Source organism: Rhinopithecus bieti, unplaced genomic scaffold (genome assembly GCF_001698545.2).
Source record: "Rhinopithecus bieti isolate Rb0 unplaced genomic scaffold, ASM169854v2 scaffold_25748, whole genome shotgun sequence".
Lineage (NCBI taxonomy): Eukaryota > Metazoa > Chordata > Mammalia > Primates > Cercopithecidae > Rhinopithecus > Rhinopithecus bieti.
In genome coordinates this window covers 800,573-825,764 of record NW_016811783.1, presented here as the reverse complement: position 1 = coordinate 825,764, position 25,192 = coordinate 800,573, and the positions used below count along the sequence as shown (strand labels likewise).

General features: G+C 38.7%; 1 protein-coding gene across 2 annotated transcripts in view; it reads left to right on the top strand.

The window, feature by feature from the left end:
- Positions 1-24,261, top strand: part of CCDC148 (coiled-coil domain containing 148) — a 197,359-nt gene extending 173,098 nt beyond the window's left edge. Inside the window, exons 12-14 of one of the 2 annotated variants that reach the window (XM_017895089.1) lie at positions 16,468-16,585; positions 19,114-19,254; positions 23,805-24,261. In XM_017895089.1, the coding sequence (XP_017750578.1) occupies positions 16,468-16,585; positions 19,114-19,254; positions 23,805-23,951 (406 nt within the window). In that variant the 3' untranslated portion in view covers positions 23,952-24,261. The remainder of the gene's footprint in view (positions 1-16,467; positions 16,586-19,113; positions 19,255-23,804) is intronic. The other variant, XM_017895088.1, reaches the window with a different exon arrangement.
- The last annotated feature ends 931 nt before the right edge of the window (positions 24,262-25,192 follow it).

The window sequence follows — 25,192 nt, the reverse complement described above, 5'->3', positions numbered from 1 at the left end:
CCTGTGGAGGCAAATTCATGGCCCAACTGTGACAATTAACTTGTTACAATTGCTTGGAAATATCTACTCCTTTTACCTTGTCTTGTCTTTGATTTTTAATGTTGTTGTTTTACCTGTGTTTAATACTAAATATCAGTTCAAATCTTGCTTGGAAACAGGTGAGTAGAAATTTTTATTAAATTTTTAAAAAATTGCCAACACCCTTTCTCATTTAATCAGAAGTGGAGAAAATCAATGATGCTGTTTAAATATTAGTTGAGTAATAAATTATTTTTATACTAAATGTCATGATAATGTATCAGAGAATACTTTTAAAACTGTACATTTTTATGCAAATGGATGATTTAAAAAATATAAGGTACTTCATATATACCTAATAAGCATGTGTCTTTATCTGTTGTATGCCTATAAAATCTTATATACTCCAATGTTCTTGCAATTATAATTGCAATTTTATCAGTTGAACAGGGAAAGTCCAAAAGTTTCCATCAACTACACCTAGAGAAGAACGCATCACTTTGTCAAAATATTGTGGCTTTTTTTATTCTTTGTAGCTCTTCCAAATCCCACAAACAAAGAAAGGATTATCATTACTATCTGAGCGTGTGTGGGCTCGAATGCGCTAAATGTTTCTAGAGGAGCAAGGCTTTTTGATGCTTAAAAAAAATACTGTGAGCTTTCAGTGCACACTAATCAGGGTATTACTCCACAAGCCATACCCTCCTAGGACTTCCATAGCTGATGTTATGTTAGACCAGTCTCAGAATAGGACCTTCTGTGGTCCATGAGTGACAGTTGTCTTATTTGCAGAAAGGTTTGTCTCTGTTCACAATTATGCCAACTTCTGCATCAACACTTTTATGCATAGAATTGGGGCGGTGCAAACAAAACATTCTGCTTGAATTGAAGAAAGCATGTAAGAGAGAAATGTTGATTGTGCCTGGCTAAACTGATACAATTATTTTCAAAGCCTAGAATCCAGGCACAAGATAGGTTTGTTGATGTGACAGTCTTCAGGGAAACCAGAGTCATGATATCAGAAAGATGTATATTCAAAAGGAGGCCTTAAGGAATATTCTTGTCTCTTGAAATAATAGAGAATCTGGCAGAGAGGAGTTGTGACATCTGGGAAAGGATAATAAAGATTAAAATGTAGAGTCATTTGGAGAGAAAATGTGAGTTGCCTTTCATATATTGACAGGGTTGGCAATATCTCTAAGAAATTATAATCTTTTGGACATAAGCTTATTGCTTTTAGAGAAAATAAAATAGCCGTTTTTTTCTATTTAGACCATGGGATTGCCAAGCAGCTTAGGTCAGAGCAAATAAACCTATCTTTAATGGGCAATATTGATACCCCTTTTGTCAGCTTAACTTGGACTAAGCGGAATTTTCCCTTGGGTTGACTGTTTGGGGTCATGGTTAGGCCCCATGAGAGAGCCAGGTCTGTTTATTTCCTGACCTCTATTACTGTGAAGTTCTCATGAAGGGAGAGAGCTCTTTTTCCTAAGGAGCCTCTCCTGCTGCTGCTTTACTTTCTATGTAGAATGTGAACAAAGAGACACAACCCCTTCTTGTGTCCTTTGTTAGCTGTGTCTAGATGGCCAACCCTTGGCCATTGTAATCTTTATAAAATAAAATTTCATAAAAGTTAGCTGTTTTTCCTACACCATGATTTGCTTAGTAAACCCTGTCCTACTTCTCATTCAGCCTGTCTACCCTTCCCCAGATGCCTTCCAAGTTTTGATTTAATTATAATCCAGACATCCGACTAAAGTTTACAAATCGTGAGTTGTTGGAAGCCTGTTTTATTCTCTGGCCCACGACCCTCCTCTAGGAATTTCTGTTTCCTTTGAGAGAGCTATCCAAAGAGAGACCCATATGGACATCTCTAGCTTAATGTAGGAAAAGAAAAGACAAGGTTTCTTGAGGTTTATTTCTGTCCATACTTGAATAAAGCTAGTGAGAGGATATATACATGTTTCCTTTAAAAGAGGGGGCTATCAGTGATCTATGTGTTGTTTGTAAATTCATCTGAATCTCTGTCCAGTTTATTGCTTTATCTTTTCTAGTAAAGTTGGTTCCCTATTAATTGTACTATTTTTGACTTTATTGTCTGAGTGTTGGAAAAAGCCACACATCTCTCTCTTTGCCTTTCTTCAACATAGGCTTTAGCATCTCACCTGAAAAAAACTGCAGTGTAAGTAACAGAGTTCCCCAAGTAGGCACTGGAGATGGGCTTTCCTCCCCAAATCCAAACACCAGGGTTCGCTTGGTGGGATTCTAGGGTGAACTGCTTTGTAGAGTTGTCTGTCTCCAAAGAAAAAAAGGAACAGTGATTCCGGAGCTCAATTCCAAAAGCTGAATTCTGAGACAAAAAGGAAACTGCTAAGGTAGGTGTGACTTGGCAGAGTCACCAAAGAAGCTAGTTGAAACTCTATAGCCAGAGGAAATCAGCATTTGAGAGCGCCAAGGGGAAAAAGCACTAGAAAAAGTCACGCCCAATACATAAATATATTTTATCATTTTTTTAAAGCATGTTTAAAATGCCTAGCCAAAAACTTAAACTAATGAAAATATTTTACTGGGGGGATTAGAAGGGTTACTTAAAAAATGGAAGAAAAAACCCGGAAGGTGTTTGTGAAAGTAACTGTTCTGCTCCACTGACTTTCTTTTTTAACCTCAAATGTTAGAGGCTGTTTGTGAAGCCTCTTCGCTGATCATTTCCTAGGCTGAAAGAAAATCAGGGTTTACTTCTTTGCTGTGGGCGGCTGAATCGCTACAAAAATCTTTGGTTCTTTTGATGTTTGCTTTCTACAGAAGTTCTGAGAGATCTGGGAAGGAAGAAAGAGAATGTAATGGGGATTTTTTCAAACAGCATTAGAGAAGCCATGTTTTATTAATCGTATTTACTTAAATCATTTGTTTGAGGGAGAAGACTGTGGTTTCTTTTGTGGTCTCAGTGTCCTCTCGGTTCAGCAGTGCTGCTAAAGAAGGGAACCCAGTCCCATCATCACAATCATACAGATGTCTATCTCTGGAAAAACGAGGACCAATTAAAATCAGTTCTCACAATAAGTAGCTGAAGTTAAAAATAGATAGAACTGTATGAAATATTTGATAACACAGTGGTATATTTTATTAGCATGTTTTCTAAAAGCTCAATACTAAAGCAATGCCTCTTGCAGTATTTGTGATTCTGAAAACACATTTATGAAAATTTTGGGCATCAGAAATTATATGTGTCTTATGATAATTTTTCAGCTGAAAAAAACCTCTCCAATAAAAGTAATCACCCATGCTGATCATTTTCTTACTTTTAAAGGCATCTTTTCCTTTACAAACAAAATTGGCATAAGAATTTAAAGAAAAGTTCCAATATTATGAGGTAAACCCTCAACAAGAGTTCCCTTCTTACACAACTGTTAAAATGATTATATAGCCTCTTAAAGATTGTTAAAATGCAATACATATTAATTGTGGAGTTATACTATATCTACCATAAACCATTTGTGAGTTCAAGAGTCACTGTGCAAACTACCCAATTAGTATTAAATGGCAGATGTCTTGTTAGTGAGTTCATATGATGGCAAGTGACAGGTGCCTGTAAGTATTCAAAATCCAGATGTAAGCTCTGCCTTTGTCTACTTGATAGGTGTTTCTCATTGCTCTGGGTTTTTGGTTTGTTTTGCAGAAATATGATTGTTACACATTTACATATATGACACTTTGTATAAATGTGCTGAATAAATAAATGTATGGAGGCAATTGGGCAAATAAATGCTGATGTGCCTGGGTGGCCTTTTAAATTTCAGTTCATGATAAATAATTTCTGAAAGCCAACATTAGTTCTGCCTGTGCTGTCCCTCCAAAATCATGATCCTAGCAAGTCTGTGTCATGGTCGTGGATGTCATGCCTGAGTTTGGCTTTTAGCATTCCTGGCTCCTTATTCTCAAAAGGAACTAGAGACTAGATTTGTTCTCCAGTAATTCAGCTTCTCTTCCAACTTCTCAAATGATCAAATATCTTACAAAGACATACTCACTGACTAATTAGACAGGCTTAAAGGAATAATGTATATTTAATTTATTCTTAAATTTTTATTTTGCCCACTCCTGTGTCCCGTTATTTACCTACAGCTTGGGATATTCAATGGAATGCTTTCCATCACTTTTTAATTTCATTAATTTATTCGATGTTTCTTTCATTTATTGGTGCATATCTTCAGTGTTTTAGGCACTCTGCTAATTCTTTGGGATACACAGGAGATTGAGTCATAGCCACTAGACTCAGGAAGTGCACAGTCTAGTAGACAAGACATGAAAACAAAAACTCTAATACAAAGCAGGAAGTGTCTATGTGTCTATGCCGTTCAGTTTGTTTATTGGCCATTCCTGCTTTGCTTATGGAAAGGCAAGTGTTATTTCCCAAACTGGGTCTATTGAAAAAGGTTTCTGTTATCAGATAACTGAGCAATAAGCACAAGTCCTCCGTTTAGAGATTCATAATGCGCTCCACCATATTATTATAAATATTCTGAAAGCTCCTGCCATAAATAAATTTATTTTACTTTGTTTATCTTAGTATTTCCCAAACTTACTTGAACACATTTTTATGGTATACATGTTAACATCCTGTGGGAAATTAACATTCCATGGACCATCAATTTGGGAAAAGAGCTGATTACCCTTTGGAACAGCTAGATACATGCCCTCTTGTTATAGAGGACAAAAAGACACAGATTTCCTTACACATAGAAGATATGTCTACTAGTCAGGGATCTTCAGAAGCAGCTGACAAAACCTAACTCAAACTAGCTTAGGCAGAAAAGGGAATGAATTGATTTACAAGAATGGGAATCCAGGGCATGAGTCTTGCCTCAGTGACTCCAATGGTATCTTCAGATTCCTCTCATTCTCTTTCTAACTCTTTACTCAGTACCTGTCTCTGCATTGATATGAACTTCCTCTATGGGCCTGGCTGCAGGTGGGAAGAAGAGGAGGCATGGCTGTAAGCAGCTCCAGGCTTGATTATATCATTCTAGCTTAGTGACCTCAGAGAGAAGAGAAGGCTTTTCTTCAGTATCCGTATATAAATCCCAGGAAGAGAGTCGAACGGGCTAAGCTGAAGCCGTGTGTTCACTCAGGGCCAATCCCTGTGGTCATACTTGTAATGTACTATCATTAACCATATCTGAACATATGTAAATCCTAATACCAAGAAGAGGTGGGTGGTTCTCAGAATGGAGCCCTCAACAGACCTACATAGAACAAGAATGGGCAGTTCTGCAAAAGAAGGGGGTTGGAGTTACTAAGTTAATGCTAGAGGGATTAAAAAAGGAAAAGCTGTCTACCACATTGTGGTTTACATATTTTTCTTAATTTTATTTTATTTTAGATTCAGAGAGTACTTGTGTAGATTTGTTCCATGAGTATATTGTGTGATGCTGAGGTTTGGCCTTCTAATGATCCTATTGCCCAAGGAGTGAATATAGTACTCAATAGGTAGTTTTCCAACCATTGCCCCTCTCCCTCCCTCCCCCATTTTGGGATCCTCAGTGTTTATTGTTCCCATCTTTGTGTCCATGTGTACTCAATGTTTAGCTCCCACTTATAAGTGAGAACATGTGGTATTTGGTTTTCTGTTTCTGCATTAAATTCACTTAGGATAATGACCTCTAGCTGCATCCATGTTGCTACAAAAGATACGGTTTCATACTTTTGTACAGCTGCAAGGTAATTACGTGGAGGTTATGTACCATATTTTCTTTTTCCAGTCCACCATTGATGGGCACCTGGGTTGATTCCATGTCTTTGCTATTGTAAACACGTGAGTGCAGCTGTCTTTTTGGAAGAATGATTTATTTATTTTTTTGAGGGGTAATAAATTCCCAGTAGTGGGATTCCTGGGTCAGATGATAATTCTTTTTTTTTTTTTTTCAGTTGGAGATTTGAGATTTGAGAAATCTCCAAACTACTTTCCACAGTGGCTGAACTAGTTTACATTCCTACCAACAATGTATAAGTGTTCCCTTTCTCTGCAGCCTTGTCAATATCTGTTATTTTTGTTTTATACTTTTTAATTATAGCCACTCTGACCTGTGTGAGCTGGTATCTCACTGTGGTTTTGTTTTGCTTCTCTCTGGTGATTAGTGATGTTTCTTGGCCTCTTCTATGTCTTCTTTTGAGAAGTGTCTGTTGATGTCCTTTGCCTACTTTTTAATGGGGTTGTTTCTTTTTCTTGTTGACTTAAGTTCCTTATAGATTCTGGATATTAGTCCCTTGTCAGATACTTGGTTTGCAAATATTTTCTCCCATTCTGTATGTTGTCTGTTCAATCTGTTGAGAGTTTCTTTTGCTGCACAGAAGCTCTTTAGTTTAATTAGGTCCTACTTGTCAATTTTATTTTGTTGCATTTTAGAAGACTTAGTCATAAATGCTTTGCCTAGGCCAATGTATAGAAGATTATTTCCTAGATTTTCTTCTGTGATTTTTATAGCTTGATTTCTTATTCTTAAGCTTTTAATCCATCTTGAGTTAATTTTTATATATGGTGAGAGGTAGGGGTCCCGTTTTTTTCTTCTGCATATAGTTAGCCAGTTTTCCCAGTACTGATTTAATGATTAAAATCTAGATGTGTCCATAATAGGCAGTTGGCTCTGGTATCTAATTACTGCTAGAAAGAAGACACATATTAAAAAACTATTCTAATATCAAAGTCATTATTTTTAGGTTATATAAAGTGGTTTATAGCTAATAATCGCAAATGTGGAGTCACCGCAATCAGTTGTTTAAGCATATACATGATTTTCTCGGCCCCAGGAAGTTCTATTGCTCAAAGTTACATATTTTATGAGTGCTTTCCTTAGGTTTTTAAGTAGCTGAAATAACCAACTCCTCTATAAATATTTCAGGCTAAAATTGTTGCAGCCATGTTATAAGACATTAAACATTGGGAGCTTGATTGTCTGCTTTTGGATTGGAGTGAACCCCAAGTAATTGACCAGACATAATCTTAGCTCTGTCCATGGTACCCAGGGTACCATAGTGGCTCATCCCTAATAGCATGTAATGAGGCCATCTGTCTTTCTATTTAGATGTGTCATCAGGTTCGTTCCTAACTTTGCACAAGAAGATGTCAACCTTATACCCAACTCAGATGCCCTTAAAGCAGCAGTTCTTCATTTAACCAGCAATGTAATATAGTTACACTTGAGAAATTTGTTTGAGGGTAACCCTGAACGTACATAAAGAACAAATAAAAGCTCAAAGGATCTGGGACTTTGAGGGAGGTGGAGGCTACAAATATTTGTGCACTGATTGTAGTTGGAGTCAGATTTCTCAGAATTAGTTTTCAAATTGAGAAAAGAAGAGGATTCATGTTGGAACTTTGGGTAGACAGATGAGGAGAAGCTGGTAAAAGGAATGGAGAGAAAGCAGTGCAAGAGATAGGAAGCATATTCCAAGAAGAAGGTATCATCAGTACCAGTCATTGTAGACAGGTCACATTGAAGGAGCTCTGAAAGACAGCTCTGATTTTTGCAATTTTGAGTCACTGGTGTTATTGAGGAAAGTGGTTTCCATAGAGTGGAGTGGACAGAGGCCAGACTGCAGGATTGTTCGGACTAAATGAGAAGTGAAGAGCTGGAGGCAGAAAGTATGACTTCCTCAGTTAAAAAATTTTGCAGTAAAAGGAATGAAAGAAAAAAGGTGGTACCTGAAAAGGAGCCAGAGTTGAGAGATACATCCCTCCACCCCATTTGAATACATTTATACGTAAAGGAAAAAGAACCATGGAAGGTGGTTGGTTAGAGAGAGAGAGAGGCTGAAGAATTAAGAAAGAAAGAAGTTTACTTCTGGAGCAAGATCCTAGCAGCAACTAGGTTTATATGATTAAGAGCCCAGATTTAAGGAGGAAAGGATGAATGAAGTTGAGTTTTGACAAGGTTGGAAGTGGGCAAAGCATGTTGAGGAAATGAATGCTCTTTTCAGTGGAGCAGGTGAGGTTCTCTACTAAGAGGGAGAGTTAGCCATGATGTAGAAATTCAAGAAGAACATCAAGCAGCTGGGGAGAAAATAAATAATTCTGGAGTAGTGTTGAATGTCCAGTTATGGTTCAACTTCATTAGAGTATAATAATTTCAACAAAGAATTAGAGCTGGATATTGGCAGGGTAGATGAGGAAAAAAAAGCAAGATAATTAAAGGATACTGTTGACAATGCCTTTGAAGAGATAGACCCAGGGCTCCAAAGCTGGGGAGAGAATGAGACAAAGCTTGATTGGTTCTTGTAGCCTGGGCGAAAAGGCAAAAACTAGAAAGAAAATTTCAAGAGGGAAGGCCTAACCTGGTACCTAGCAAGATGTCCATTGTTCAATGAAGTTAATAAATGAGAAGTGAAGAGCTGGAGATGGAAAGTATGGCTTCCTCACTTAAGAAATTTTGCAGTAAAAGTAATGAAAGAAAAAAGATGGTATCTGAAAAGGGAGCCAGAGTTGAGAGGTACATCCCTCTACCCCATTTGAATAAGTTTATATGCAGAGGAAAAATAACCATGGAAGGTGGTTGGTTATTAAGTTAATAAATATCGTTGAACAATGGAAATCTTGCTAAGCTCAAGTCACAGACTGAGTAAGGTTAAATGAGTGACAGTGTCAGAAGGAGGGTGACAGGCAATCCATGTGAATGACACTTCCTAGACTTGTGCAGCATACAGCCTTTCTAAGTCTATGCCATGACCCCAGACCTTGGAGACCTTGGAATCATATAACGGGATTCCCCAGTTTAAGGTTTTGGCAGGGGAACGGTTCTAGGTGATGACAACTCCAAGTTCAGTCTAAGGAAAAGATTGTTAAAGTAGGGATGGAGTTAATGGTGCTGGATATCAAGAGATTGTGTGGGCAGAGTTGAATAAATATTGGACACTGACTCAGCCAGACAGTAGTTAATTCCAAGAACCATAGTACAGATAGGATGGTATCATCCCAAAGTCAATGTGTAAAACTTTCTGGAATTGTCACTGAGGAGCCAGAAAAACTCAGCCTCCTCTCTGCAGGTACCTTCTATTTTAAGAGGTTGCAATAAAAGTAGTGGCACCTGGGAAGCACTGGTTTTCAATTAAGGCAAATCACTGAAAGCAGTGACTGAGAATGGGGTCAGGTGGGGCTGAGTGTTCCAGTGGAGGAAATATTTTATCACTAACGTTATTTAGACTATTGGGGCATGGTGATTTTTTTAAAAAAGATTTTTGTCAGTTTATTATTTTAAAATTCTCTACAAATAATGAGCCCCATTTGGAATGTTATTGGAAAGGAGTAGTTGAGGAAAATGTTGAAGATATGTAAAGATATAAAAAGATTACAGAAAGTCAGGTAGAAAGGGTTAGGAATGGTTCAAAAAAAGAAGAAGAAATAAGTTGTAGCAGAAATAGTTTTTTGGGTTAGTTTGGGGAACGGGCTAATATGATATTTGCAACATTCTTCCAATGTCTCTCTCTTCACAGCTTGTCCTGCTGTCAACATTGAACTCCCAGATTGAAGTCCTTGTTTGTATCTCTCACGTCCAGCTCACCTGAACTCAAACAGCAGGCTTAGAACTGATTAAAATCAACAGGAAAATGTACTCTTATTTATAGGTTTTTGCTTCCATTGTGATAAAGTATCCAACCCTTGGAGCTGTCAAAATGATTCTCAAAGAAAGTGGTTCATGCCTCTTTTTCAAGGCTGAGATGCCTTCGAGTTATTTCCTCTTCCTTTGATTTTACTGAATAGACTCTTTAAATATTGGCCAGTAGCCCAGGGTTTTCATCTGTCATCAGGATACACCAGTGTTTTGTCCATCAGAGGGAAAGACAGGTTCAGTAATAGCCATTGTTGCAACTGCCCATCACCAGCATTTATCCAAGCCTGAGAAGGCTCTGGTCTCTGAAAGAATCTGTCATCCATGTGTGTCAGGGCCATAGGGGCTGGGAAAGAACGGAGTTGAAAGGTCCTGCTCTGGAATGTCAATAGTACCAAGCAAGAATTTCTAGTTTAGAACAGTCCTGAGGCATATAACTGCAATGTTTAGCACAGGCAAACAGAAATAAGCCTTGTCTAGGTAATAATTTGTATCTGATTTTGTCTTGATAACAATAGTCAGGTAGAGTCCTTTTAATCTGTATATTTATCTATGCTGTAGTTCTCAAAGTGTGGTCCCCAGACCAGCACAATCAGCATCACCTGGAAACTTGTCAGAAATGTAGATTTGGGGGCTCCACTTCACAACTATTGAATCAGAAACTTTGGAGCTGGCCCAGAAGTCTGAGGGTTAACCAGCCACACAGGTGATTCCGATGTACGCTCGTTTGAGAATCACCAGGCTATGTAGCATTGGTTCTCATCCCAGGCTGCTCATTAGAATCATCTAGTGGAACTTTCAACAAAATACAGTACTTGGGCCTGACTACTAGATTCCAATGTAATTATTCTGGAGTGAAGCCTTGACATTGCAGGTCATTTTACAAGTTTCAGTGATTGAGAACCATGATTCTGTAGCAATCTGAGAAGGGGCTCTCTAATTTGGAAATTTGTGAATAAATTCAAAAACAATTTATTAAGAACAATTTTGTTTTGCTACAGTGTTCATTTAGGCATGCTTATACATAACAGACCACAAATTATGTAAAACTCAACAGAGCAGAGACTTTTTTCCTCTGTTTTATTTCCCCCCACTATTATAACCTGAGCACCTAGAAAAGTGCTTGGCACGTAGTAGGTGCTTAAGTAACTCTATGTTGACTAATTTAACTAATTAATCAATTAAAAGATAGGGTTCCAATAGCTTCACAAAGGAACCAGGAAGTTCTCTGAGCTGGAACAATGGTCTATGTTTGGGGCTGGCATGGGTTCATCTTTTCTGGTTCTGCAGAGACCCTGTGAGTTTTCTTTGTTCTTGCCTCATGCCAATCTGTACCAGGATGTCACTGTCTTGTGTCAGGATTCACATTCCTGTTTGCAGAAATTAGTCTTTGCTTATGTCCCTAGCCAGAAGCCCCACTGAGTGGAGACTCCCAGCCCGTGTGGTTAGAGGGGTGATGCCTTTCAGTGTGAATGTCTGCCTGTGCAATTTCCATTCTTTTCTCTGGGCAGACTTCTCCCTCCACTTGAAACATGTCAGCACCTGGCCTGCCTGCTTTGATCTGCACTTGTTGGGGTGCCCTGTGGTTAATGGAGGGGTCCCCTTTGCCTGGTGGGAAGAACAACCTCCTGAGTAAAATCCGAGCCAAAAATGAATTTCCCAACAGGCAGAAAGAGGTTCCCCATGATGCTGCCGCTGAAACACCTGATAGTAGCACCTCCGGCATGTGCCTGTTTAAAGATTTCTTGTTCCATATTGACTAAGCCACATGACTTAAAAACTAAGTAGCAAGTTTGTTTATAAACTGCCTTTAATTCAGTAGGGCAAATTACTTGCCTGAAATGTTAGGTGGTGGGGGGAGTTCCATACTAGTTAGAGACTCTAATTAAGATACGTCTTTGGCCGGGCACGGTGGCTCAAGCCTGTAATCCCAGCACTTTGGGAGGCCGAGACGGGCGGATCAGGAGGTCAGGAGATCGAGACCATCCTGGCTAACACGGTGAAACCCCGTCTCTACTAAAAAAAAAAAAATACAAAAAACTAGCCGGGCAAGGTGGCGGGTGCCTGTAGTCCCAGCTACTCGGGAGGCTGAGGCAAGAGAATGGCGTAAACTGGAGAGGCGGAGCTTGCAGTGAGCTGAGATCCGGCCACTGCACTCCAGCCTGGGCGACAGAGCGAGACTGTCTCAAAAAAAAAAAAAAAAAAAAAAAGATATGTCTTTATGCTCCATTTTATTGCTTAAGTTTTTCGTTTGTTTGTTTTAAATTGTAGAACTTGCCACTATTGACCATTTGTCAGAAGTCTTTTTCCCCCTTGGTGGCTGTAGCGTCTTTTGAGAGGAAAGTTAGCTGCAACTCCAGATAAAAGGGAGGTCAAGATTTAGTACTTATTATTTTGCCCGGTTCTTACTGAAGTTTCAGGGAAGCTGTTACTACAGATCAAGGTGTTTCCAAACACTTGCATTTGTATACTTATTTCTTAGAGTGCAGTGCACACATTAAAAAGTCTCATAAATGACACATAAATTCTCCATTTCTACATGAAAGCATACTGTCCCTTCAACTACACTCAGGCCTGGAGGCTTAAATAAAATCCTTTCCAGATTATTGTTAGTGCTGTGCCCGATTCTGCAGCAGCTGTTACTTTTGAACAATATGATGCTTCTCCTCCCCCAAGAGAAGTTGAAAATGCCTCTTTTGCAGCACTTTCAACCTTTGTAGACTCAGGGAGCATATAATAGACTGAGAAATGAACCCAAAAAGGTTTCTGTTTGGGAATTCAGTGCACAACTTAAAAACTATTGAGTTTAGCCACTTCCTGACATTGACTTTCATAGCAACAGTTTAATTTGGAGAAAATCTGCTACCTCAAATGGCTAAAAGTATTTATGTGGAAAATTTTCCAAATGATTGACTTTACTGTGTTGCTATTTTCTTTCCCCATGAATATGTATTTGGCTTCCTCCCAGGAGTTTTTCTGCATCACTTCTCTTTAGGCAAAGAAAATTTTCTATCAAGAGTAGAAGAAAGAAGCACCAAGAGTTTCTCCTTTTTAAAGTGAAGTATTATTTGAGTTTAAACTATAGCATCTGTAAAAATGAAGAAATTGAGTGTGTCTCCTAAGTCCTGAAATTTTTTCATGGCCAATCCTTGAGGCAGTCAGAGTAACCTTGATCATCACTTTGGAGCCAATGCAACTGTGGTCGGCTCTGTGCACCCTCCATCTCCCCCTTGTCTCTCCCCTCTCCATTAGCATCAGTGTTGCTGCAGGACTTGCTTATCTCCACACCCTCTCTTACTGCCTCACCTTACCTCATCCACCTCTGTGGGATGTTCTTGCCAAGGTCAACAATGACTCCCTGTTGTTTAACCCAATAATTATTTTGCACTAGAATTGATCTTTCTATAGCATTTGATGTTGTTGACCCCATTTTCCCTAATGTCTTAGACCACTTATCCTCCTCATTTCCCTAAATGATTTCCTTGCCTTCTGTCCCTTTCCTAAGTGTTGTTTCCTTAGGAATCAATCCCAGGCCTACCTCTCTTCTTACTCTACACTCTTTTTAGATGATGGCATCTGCCTTGTGGCTTCAATTCCGTTCTACTGGTAAAGACTCCCCATGTATTTCTCCAGCCCAGATCTTGTGAAGACCGGTCTGTGTTCAAACTGAACTTAATTCCTTCACTTCCCTGTTTCTAACGTAAGTTCCCAGTCTTAGGGAGGAACACCACTGTTCACTGTGTAAGACAGAAAACTTCCTCTATCTCTTTGCCTCTCCCATAAAATAAATGAAAACTTTCTATTGATTTTTATTTTCTACATGTCCTTTAAATCCCTATCTTTTCCCAACCTCCTATGAGTACTCTTCCCCCATCCTAGATCAGGAAGCCTTCCACTCCCATCTGGATTGCTCATCTCTAGTCTTGCCTCCCGACAACCCATCCTCCATATCACAGCAGATATTTCTCCCTGATAAAAAGCCCTCATGCTTTCAAAGCCCTCACAGTCCAGACCCTCTTGCTTCTCTAGCTTCAATTCTTGGTCCTCAGCACTTTATTTTGTTCATTTTTTGTTATTCTGAATTTCTTTTAGTTCTTCAAACATACCTGCTCACTCTCACCTATGGGCCTTCAAATGTTACTTTTTTGTCTGAATCATTCTTTCTATTCTCTCCCCTCCTGGTGCATTCCTGCTCCTTCTTTGTATCTTAAATTCAGAGTACTTCCTCCTATTATAGATACTGCCCTGAAAGCCCCAAGTGTGGCAAAGCTGTCTTTCCCATGGTCTCTGCCCCATTGTCCCGTCAGAGCACAAGCTGCCCTGTATCATAATTGCCTGGGTCATTGTATCTACATTGGATTGTCAGTTCTTCCAGGACAGGAGCATGTCTCCATGTTGACGTTGTATCACCAGCGCCTAACACAGCCCTTGATGCGTGGCAGGTGCTCAACAAATATCTGTTACATGAATGAATGAGCCTCAGAGTAAACGATGAGTCAGCCTTCTCTACCACACAAGTACAAATGCCTTTCTCTCATTTGCAATTTCTTCCTCACTAGTCAAGCTCCCCTGACTGTAACAACTATTACTTTTCCACAAAGCAGACAAAAACTTTGTTGCAGACAAAGCAACCTATATATCCCAAAGGAAGAGAAACTTTCCAAAGTTCTGAGAATTAGCATATGGTAATTGTCAAATCCCAGGGTATTTTTTAATTGAACCTTCACAGTAGTTCACTTAGCTTGTACTCAGTGCTTAAATTGAGTAGAACCTCACTAGGGAGGTTGTGTCATGTCATGCCTTAGTGAAAGTGGAGAGAATGAGAAATAGAGCTTTCCAAGACATGGAGGCGTGAAAGGGAGCATTCTGGTCTGTGGGCTCTTTAATCCTTGTGTCTTGACTATATTGACTCCTGATTTTGTCAAGAACACTCATGGTCATCAAAGGAGATTAGGATTTTCCTTCTAAATCCCATTCTGGGTTTTGTATTCCACAAGGATCCACTTTATGCTTCCCTCCTTTCCTCTCCTGTGCCTCTCCTTTGATGACAGCCTCATGAGCAACCTGTTTCTAGGGTGTTCCTCCCCAGGAGCATGTCTTCCTAAGGGAACCCTGTGGCCACCAGCCTCAGCCACCAGTGCTTGCCTGGGCTTCTCTGTCACTCATCATTCACTTGTTCTCTTCTTGCCACCCTGAGCTCTTCCCCTCTCGTGGCCTCCATGACTAGGTCATCGCAAGTGAGGGCCACTCCTAGATACCAACCCTGCACTTGCTGTCTCTGCCTGGAATCCTAATCCTCAAGACCCTGCTCACATACTGCCTCCTCCATGAAGCTCTTGCTAAGTTTCGCCAGCCCCTCCCATAATGCAGTGATTGGTCATCTCACCTTTCTCCAAATTCTCAGTGGCTCTTATTTGTACATCTCTTAAGATCACATGTCTATGCTTCTCTTTCTTTATATCCATAAAATAGAATCTTAAAATGGCACCCCAGCATATAATTGTTATGAGGTCTAAATGAGCTAAAACATGTAAAGCACTTATCACAAGACCTGATGCACGGTGAACACGCAGTAAATATCAGAATCCAGAATGTAAAAGGTCTAGTGAAGGTGTCTCCACCTTGGAAAATGCAGGTGTGCACACTAAGGGTAAAGGACATTTGTGACTGATGCCACAGAGAAAGCTAAATCTAAACTGTCAATGATGGAAGGCAAAGGTGGAGAGCTAATACTCCTCTGAGAACCCAGGTGCCTACTCTTTTGAAAGGATGAATTCCATCTCTGTAATTCAGTAGAAGAATAGCTTGGGCAAGAAGATGGCAAGGGAAGCTGCCCAAAAAAGGCAGCAGAGGAGGGCCAACGTGCACAGGGCTTTAAGCTGGTGTTTAAGTGTGCCATATTTTAATAGCTGATGATTTCAAGGGGGTTGGAAATAGAATGCTAAGGGAAAGTCATGTTTTTGCTGCCATCTACAGATGTCAAAGTGCAATTTTAAAAGTTGCTTAACACACGTATGCACCTACTCAGAAAGTGAGAATGTAGATGACGACATATGTAAAGTTTAAGTTCTAGTAAGTAAAATAATTTAGACATTATTATAGTAGCTTATTTTACTTTTCCTTCTAAAAATTTGTATATTTAATCAGTAATGTAAACTTTCTAACAACTCAAGGTATGCTAAAACTTCTCATTGGGAGACCACGGTAATAGCTCACTTCAAAGTGAGCCAGTCACCTCTCAGGGCAGGTTAGCCGGAGCCAAGGCAGCCAGCGGGTACTTTGAGAGTTAATAAAGTGATTTCTGTGAGGAATGAGATGAACTGAATTTTACTCCCACATTTTCCTGCATTTCTCTGGTTGTTATTAGAATTACTATGAATTCCTGTAATCTCAGCACTTTGGGAGGCCGATGCAGGCAGATCACGAGGTCAGGAGATTGAGACCATCCTGGCCAATGTGGTGAAACCCCCTCTCTACTAAAAATACAAAAAGTTAGCCAGGTGTGGTGGCAGGCGCCTGTAATCCCACCTACTCGGGAGGCTGAGGCAGGAGAATCGCTTGAACCCGGGAGGCAGAGGTTGCAGTAAGACAAGATCGTGCCTCTGCACTCAAGCCTGGCAGCAGAGTGAGACTCCGTCTCAAAAAAAAAAAAAAAAAAATACTATGAAATGCATTTTATATAAGTGTTTTTTATTGGTTTGGACATGAGAAATCAATTTAAAAAACAAGTAAAAACAAAATGTGACAGCGATGTCACCTCTGAGATGTGTTCTGCCCCTATGCTATTTTCCGTATAATCTCCAATATTATTATGATGCTTCTACAACTTCCTTCTGTGTTATTTTTTAAGGCTTAAATATAGAAAAGAATTATTGGAAAGGCGTTTGATGGAGAAAAAGGAAGCGGCCCTTCAAGAAGCTCATGAAGACAAAGAGAGAGCGAGGCGGCTAGAAGCCCTTAGGAAACAGGTGTTTTTCATTTGGAAATTTTCATGGGTGGTTTTGAAAAAAAAATGTTTCTAAGTGCTCTTAATAGCATTCTTACTGGGGCTTAGTTCATGGCATCTGCTATATAAAATGTAACTTTTCCAAATTGGGATAATGCTGTTCATTCCTAGGAGCAATTAAATTGTATTGAACCATTTCCAGTTTCTCAGTGTATTGAAAGAACTTTATCATCACCTTTTAAAAAGCTCTCCCAATATTTAAGTATATCATATCACCTAGAGTTTATTAGCTGGATAGTATCCATTTACAACAGTGAGGCTCTACATCTAGTCTACTAATTTTACTGTCCTCAAAAAACCTGGTGGAGCTCGAGCAAGATAATCTTGTTTGGCATAGGAGCCTCCCTTTGGAAACATTCCACAGTCAACAAATGTGTTAAAAATTACTTTTTAGAAAATATCTATGTTGTGGAGAAATAAAAGCCTCCCATCACTTTGCCTAGTGAAAGTAAGCAAAAGTAGATGAAAATGGATGGTAGATGGCAAGGGTGAGAATTTGAGAACTTGGGAAATGTGATAGTTTTACTTGGTAGTTTTTCAGAGTTTTGAACTTGAAGTGGTTGTTTCAACTCAAAATCTCTAAAATCTTCATTGACACCGTTTCCCAGCTAATAGGAAAGGACTAGTTGGTTCCCTCCTATGTTGCTGGAGGGAACACAGAATCATGGATAAGAACTTGGCCTCTGGTGTCTTTCCAACCTGGTACAAGCTGGTTCTGTACTCACTAGCACTGGAAACAGGTCATTTACTTAACCTCCATAAACTTTATTTCCTCATCTGAAAAATGGGAATAATAGCATCTGCCTTACAGATTTGCAATAATGTGAGTTCAAATTTATTATTGACTAAGTGTAAAGCCCTCTTCTAAATGCTGTTAGGTGTTACTTTAATTTCTATAACAACTTTATGATGTGGCGAGTATTAATATCCCCCCCCCTTTTTTTTTTTGAGACAGAGTCTCGCTCTGTCGCCCGGGCTGGAGTGCAGTGGCCAGATCTCAGCTCACTGCAAGCTCCGCCTCCCGGGTTTATGCCATTCTCCTGCCTCAGCCTCCCGAGTAGCTGGGACTACAGGCGCCCGCCACCTCGCCCGGCTAGTTTTTTGTATTTTTTAGTAGAGACGGGGTTTCACCGTGTTAGCCAGGATGGTCTCGATCTCCTGACCTCGTGATCCGCCCGTCTCGGCCTCCCAAAGTGCTGGGATTACAGGCTTGAGCCACCGCGCCCGGCCAATATCCCCATTTTATAGGAGAGAAACAGAGCAGACACAAAGGTTAGGTGCCTTCCTCAAAGTCACATAGCTAGTAAATGTTATACTGATTCAAACCAAGAAACTCTAGCTAAATGAGATGGTGTAGATGTGGTGTAAATGCATACAACTATTATATCATCATCATCTTTGATAAAAAAAATTATAAAGATAAATGTAAAGCATAGGAATGTAAGTCCTGGTAATCCTGGATCCTACAAAATTTTAGTTATTCAACCATTAGCAAATATTACCATGGTCTTCTGGGCACAAGATTAATGTCACTGTTACTAAACACATTCTTGTTCAAAACATAACTTTTATAACTACAGAGTCTATGTGATTAGAATTCTTTCCATCTGTGAATGCTTCGAAAGAGGAAATAGCTGTTTTCTCTTATCTATAATCAGTATTTAGAACTGTGATGGAAGCTATTTTAGCTAGCAAACCTAAAATAATTAAAGCATGTTCAACCCTCAGTTATTTTATTACAGTCTTTAAATGGCATTAAGAATGCCACTTTCTTCATGCTAATTCTTGACTTTCAGAATTAATAGGCAGGTGTTACTAATGGTGCATATCATTTACAAAATTAGTGACTTCTTTTCATTAAGATGCAGGTTTGAATTATAAAAGACAAGGGCATTTGGGTTGAAATGACTTTGCAATTTTTCAGTAGAAGGAGGACAATGGTTTATAGCAGTCCCTAGAAATCTAGTTGCCTGTTACAAAGGAAATTCACCCACCTTGCTCACTAATGCCAACACACTTGACTTGACCCATGAATTATATGCTCTAGATCCAGGTCAATCAGATTAAACATCCTAGAAAACTTCATGGGGTTGTTGCCATAACCATAAATTGCTAATGGTTAAAAAGTGGATTTTTTTTTTTACTTTCTGTGACTTTCAAGTTGGTTGAATATGTAAGGTTTTCTATACGAGGATTTCCTGTGACTTCATATAAGAAAGATAAATTATCTGAAATTAATTATAATTATTCAATCATTAGCAAATAACTATATGCCATAGCATTTTAATATTTTGTCTTATATGTATTGTCTTGTGTTAACTCCTTTGTGGATCTCTAGGATTGGCCAATTAATACTTTTTTCTGCCCTTTTCTCCCAGGCTTTACCTTTAATAAAATTTCTAACTTTAATGGGCATTAAACATAAATAATGTTGCCCAGAAATATTTAGTTTGTACCTTGTTCCAAGTAGCCATGCTTTCTTATTTTTAGGTTGCTGTTGTTGCTCAATTTGATCCTGTTAGAATGATGTCAGATACAATGGCATCGAAAGCTAGGATGGGCATTGAAATTGAAGAAGAATTTATTCTTCAAAAGCCACTCTTCACATTGAATACATACAATGAACAGCAGGTAATTATGGAAATTAGCATGACTGATGAAAAAGCCATGATGATGGTAAAGGCTGTAGAAGTGTGTGTTTGGCTGGGCACGGTGGCTCAAGCCTGTAATCCCAGCACTTTGGGAGGCCGAGACGGGTGTGATAGTACATAATTGCTAAATAATTTTTAATATTACAAACTAGTTAATAGGCTACCACAGAACAAGAGCTTACCTAAAAATGTTATAAATCTGTCATTGAAACTTATTTTTTAAATTAAAAAAATGCTTTATAAAATTTTATTTGAGAGTTCTGTATTAATATTGTATTTTGTTGTTTAAATGTTTCTCTGTTACATTAAGAATTATATTTAAATTCATAATATAAATTATATCAAATAAACAACTGATACTGATAAAGCAGAGGAAAGCTTTCAGAAATGAAAATGAACAGATGATAATACATCAGAACTAATGATAAAATAAAACATTTTCTACAGAAAAGGTGTTAAGAGCTTATTTAACCATTTTGGAAACCTAAGGTTCATTTTAGTCTGTGCCTGTAACAGAAAGGATTTTTAAAAGATCTTTTAGATGGATGGATTGATGGATGGAGGGTAGGAGGGAGAACAGATGAATGGATGGATGGAAGGATGGATGGATGGGTGGATGATATGTCAGTCACTGAAATTAAGAGAGAAAGTAGTTGTCAATTTTACAAATCTAAGGAGAGAAGCTAAATAATCATTTAATTATTTAAAAACCAGGAAGCCATCCATTCATCCGCTTATGTCTCTACTTTGTGTGACATACTTTGCTAGGGACTCTAAAGAGGCATAATTCATTCATTTATTAATTGAACCAATATTTATGCAACATATATTATATTCTGGCTCTGTGTATGGGGCTTGGGCTACATCTGAGCAAGATAGGCTGATCTTGTCTGGAGGAAGTGAGCAAAAGAGCCCACTGGGGAAGGAAAGTAGCATGTACAGCAACAATGCCACTAGGGTGGGATCAACTCTATAATGAAGGTCTAAGGGTTGCCCTAGGAAGAAGAAGGGAATGAATGGCTAACTCTGACAGGAGAAGTCAGAGAAGGTGTCAGAGAGGAAACTTCTGAGCCCTATCTTAGTCAAAGATTTTTGGAAGCAGAAGCAAAATCCACTCCAGATGATTTACAATAATAACAACAACAACAACAACAAAAATTGTGGGGGAGGATACATAGGGAGAAGGATTAATTACAAGGTTTAAGAGGTGTCTCTAGATCCTGGCTGCCAAAGTGGCAAGAATAGCTGAGGCTTGAAAGGATTGAAATCAGAAGCTGCAAAGTGTCCGGCCGCTGGGCTAACCCTTATGCTGAGAAGACCTATTTCACCTCTGGGTTTGACCAAGTGGAAGAGGGTGGGGCAAGGCTTTTCCTAGGATGTCTTCAGTGTGAGATACATGACAAGGGGTACATGACAAGTGCTGGGAGAGGAGACTGGAAACATGGGTTAGGTTCAGGCAGTGAAAAGCACAGTAGGTCTTGCTACTAAGGCATTTGACCAGTAATAACAAGTAGGCCTTGCTACTAAGGCATCTGTATGCAGATGCCAGACTTTGGAGCTTTAAATTACATACAGTCACGTGCCCCATAACAGTGTTTTGGTCAAAGACGGACCATATATATGTTGGTGGTCCCTTAAGATTATAACTGAGCTGAAAAATTTCTATTGCCTAGTGGCGTCTTAACATCACAGCACAATGCATTTCCTCTTCTGTGTTTAGATTCAAAAGTACTTAGCATTGTGTTACTACTTCCTACGGTCATGAGCACAGTTAACATGCTGTACAGGCCGTAGCCTAGGAGCAGTGGCCTATATCATACAACCTAGGTGTGTAAAAGGCTGTACCATCCCAGTTTCTGTAAGTATATGCTATGACATTCACACAACAAAATTGCCTAAGGACACATTTCTCAGAATGTATCCTTGTCATTATGTGACACACAACTGTAATCAGATTTATGTTTTAGCTCTGTGTACTGAATGTAAAATTGGTGGGGGTGGACGTGGGTTGGGGTGAGTTCCTTTTAAAATGGCAGAGCCTTCATAGAAGTAGTGGTGGTGGTGGGGTCATGAATGGCTCTGGCTGAGAAAGGGAGGGGACAAAGAAAGTAAGGATGATTCCAAGCTAGACAACAAGTAATATTAAGAGCTGGTGTTGGCCGGGCACAGTGGCTCATGCCTGTAATCCCAGCACTTTGGGAGGCCAAGGCGGGCGGATCACGAGGTCAGGAGATTGAGACCATCCTGGCTAACACGGTGAAACCCCGTCTCTACTAAAAATACAAAAAATTAGCCGGGGGTGGTGGCGGGCGCCTGTGGTCCCAGCTACGTGGGAGGCTGAGGCAGGAGAATGGCGTGAACCCAGAAGACGGAGCTTGTAGTGAGCCGAAATCATACCACTGTACTCCAGCCTGGGTGACAAAGCCAGACACTGTATCAAAAAAAAAAAAAAAAAAAAAAACCGCTGGTGTTTTGGATTCAAATCCGCATCCACAGTTTATTGGCTGGGTGCACTTGTATAAGCTATTTATATCTTTATGCCTTGTTTTCCTCATTTGTAAAATAATTACTTACAAAGCCCTTGTGAGCATTAGAGATAATAAATGTCCACTGCCTAAAATATTTCCAGGCACCTAGTAGTAATTCAGTAAATTATAATCATCTGATAGTGCTGCCATTAACCATATAAGAATACAGAAAGAAAAAAAGATTTAGGCAAAGAGAGAATTTGTTTTACTTATACTATGTTTAGAGTAAAAGTATCTAGTACATATTTACAAGAAACTGATGGGCTGCCTGTGGGGAAGGGAATTGGGAAGATGGAAGTCCCAGTAGTGAGGAGATCTCCATTTCATGCTCTAGCTCTGCAAAAATTGAATAATAAAAAAAATTTAAGCCTCACAATGTGGAGCTGAAGAGAGAGGTGAGTCCTGGATGTAATTGGGAATCAATGGCATACAGGTTGCACATGAATCACTGGAGCACATGAGAGCAGACCAGGGAGAAGACATTGAGACAGAAGAGGAAAAACCTGGGTCTTAGGCTCATATTTGTTGCTTGTCAGACACAAATCTCTGTATTATTCTTGACTTCATACTCATTGTTGCCCCAAGCCCTGTATCTGATCAACTGCCAAGTACTATTGATTCTTGTTTTCATAGTGTTTCTGACGATTATCTCTTCCTTGCTACCAGCCAAATTCAGACATTTATCACTTTATGTCTAGACAATTGTAGTAAATTCCTAACCACTCTTTTGGCCTCCGTTTCTTCTTTCCCTGCCACCTTAATTTATTCTGAACTTACAATCAGACCCATCTTCCTATACAACTACAATGATTATATTATTTTTATACAAAAACCAGGAACAAACATACCCTAGTAGCTCCTTAGACTCGGCATGGCCATGCAAGCCTTTTAAGTTCAAGTCCTTGTCTGAGAAGCATCTGTTTCCAGTGTTCCTCAATGATAACCAGTGCTCTGCTCAAACCACCCTTATCCCAGGTTGACCTATTTCACCTCTGGGTTTGTATGTGTCTTCCTTTCTCATTAGGTCTCTCTTCCTCGCCAGTCTGCTTTATAGACTAAGTTGGACTTTAAGGATAGTTCAATTGCTCATCTTCACCTGAGACCATCCTCATGCTGCTAGCACCAGGAGATGCTCCCCCATGTTTTACTACTTTTAGGGCATCTGCCACATGTTGCCACAATCTGTAGTTATCTGTCTACAATTTTATTGCCCCAATTCGCCTAAGAGCTCCTGGAGGGGCTGCTTTTACTAGCTTATTATCGCATCCTCTAGGGGGACTTCAAATCCATGTAAAATGCCTCATTAGGTAAAATCCATATGTGGCCACCTTCTTATCATTTCAAACAGTCTCTGTTGACATTTAATATTCATAGGAGGAGGGGAAGAGGAATAAGATCCAATCAGCTATAAATGAAAACAGAAATTGAACTACTCATATGTCTACTCCCACTTAGAATCAGATTGATGGAGGCATTTTCTACTTCTGTTTGAAATAGAAACACAGCCTTGGAAGGAAAGTCCTATTGATTTTGTTTTTCAAGTGGTAGCCATGTGTTTAAACTTAATTTACATATTGCCAAATGATGGAGAAGTTAAGATGCTTTTTAAAGACAGATGTACAAGGTTGTGGCTTAGATTTATTTTAATCAATGCTTATCTGTATTTTATAATTCCAGCCAGCAATAAGTAATAAATAGATAGTAGCACTGAAAGTAAGCTTCTTTTACTTCATCTTCTAATAATTTTAAGGCATTATATTTTGACTAATCTAGTACACAATATTCTATACACCCTACATTGGAAACCACTGAAGTACTGAAAAGTGATAATGTCAAAAAGGTTTGGATGCTTCCAAAATAGAGTCACTGTATTCACAAAGTTTACTGTCACCTAGTCATCTGTCCAGAAAAAAACAAATTAGTTTGGGGAAACATGAAACTAAATGTTAAAAGTTATTTTAGTTCAATGAATTGCTATTTAAATTGTATTTTATTTCTACAGATAATTTCTGACCCTAGACTTCGCTTCGAGTTAGCACTTCGAGAAGCTGGACTTCATAGAACACTTTATGCCAAAGAGATATTACCAAAAATTAGTCCTCGAAAACCTCCAAGGAAGGACATGGAGTCTACTGTATTTAAAATATAGAGCTCATCCTCAAATTCTATATGTAAAGAGTATTTTTCTTTGAAAACATTTACATGGATAATAATAATTACTACTTTCTAAAATGTTTGAAATATCAGACATAGAAATCATAGCATCTATTAAAACAACTTTGCCTTTCTTTTGTGATTCTTAGAATTTTATGCACTATATTTCCTGTATCTTTAAGTTATATTTAATAGTACTAAATTCCCCCAAATTATGGAACTTAATTATGGCACATATAGTACTTATACTATAATTTAGCAAACTACATGTTGGAGGTTGTGTTATCCTATAAAAAGAGTTCAAAGTAACTTTGTAAGAATTATAAATTATGTAGCTGCTACCTGCCAATGTTCATTTCTGCTTGTTATTTCAGAATTTGACTTTTTAATTATGGAAGCTTCATTATCATTAATACTTCTATTATTTCTTGATTATTTTAAGAGGAGACTCAACCTTTCTCTAAATTTAGAAACCAATTTGGTACACCATGTTTACTGCAAACCAATCATCCAAACAATTTCATTTTGCAAATTAGCTCTTAAGAATAAATTAGAAATTAGAAATAGCATTTCAATCATGGGAATATCTGTTTTGGTTTGGAAACATGTATATTTGTGTGATTGTTTAGAAGAAATATTTAAAATTTCATAATATTTGGAATGCTGTCAAAAGTTCCAAATTATTAAATATTTAGATGATTTTATAGAAAAGGAGCATTTCAAACAAAACTCAAACATAAATATTTGACTATTTCTAAAAAATGATTTTCAAGCAGAATAACAAGTTAGTGTTGTTGAAAGTTGCCATTGTTACCGTTAAGATTACCCCACTCCTTTTCTCTCTATTGCAGTTCCCTGACATTTCCCACCTGCCTTCCAAGGGTTGCAGCCTCTGTGCAATTACTGGAATAATGTAAAAAAAAAAAAAAAAAAAAGACCTGTCCAACTAGTGGAATCTTTGACTTTATGATTGTCCTCAACATCATGGAAATAAAAAATAAAAGTACAGCCTTGTTAGAATAAATCTTCACGAAAGATTCTATGGGCAATATCCTTATCTGCATTCCAAAATTCATTCTAACACCCTTCTTGTTGCCGCATCATAACATCTCATAAAAAGAGAGGAAGAAGTGTTTAACAAGAGCTAGGGAGTAGTGAGCATTATTGTTATCCTTACAGTGTCTCCCAGGGTTACAATGTTCCTTTATGGGTCCTCAGTTTGCTTGATGTGGCGCC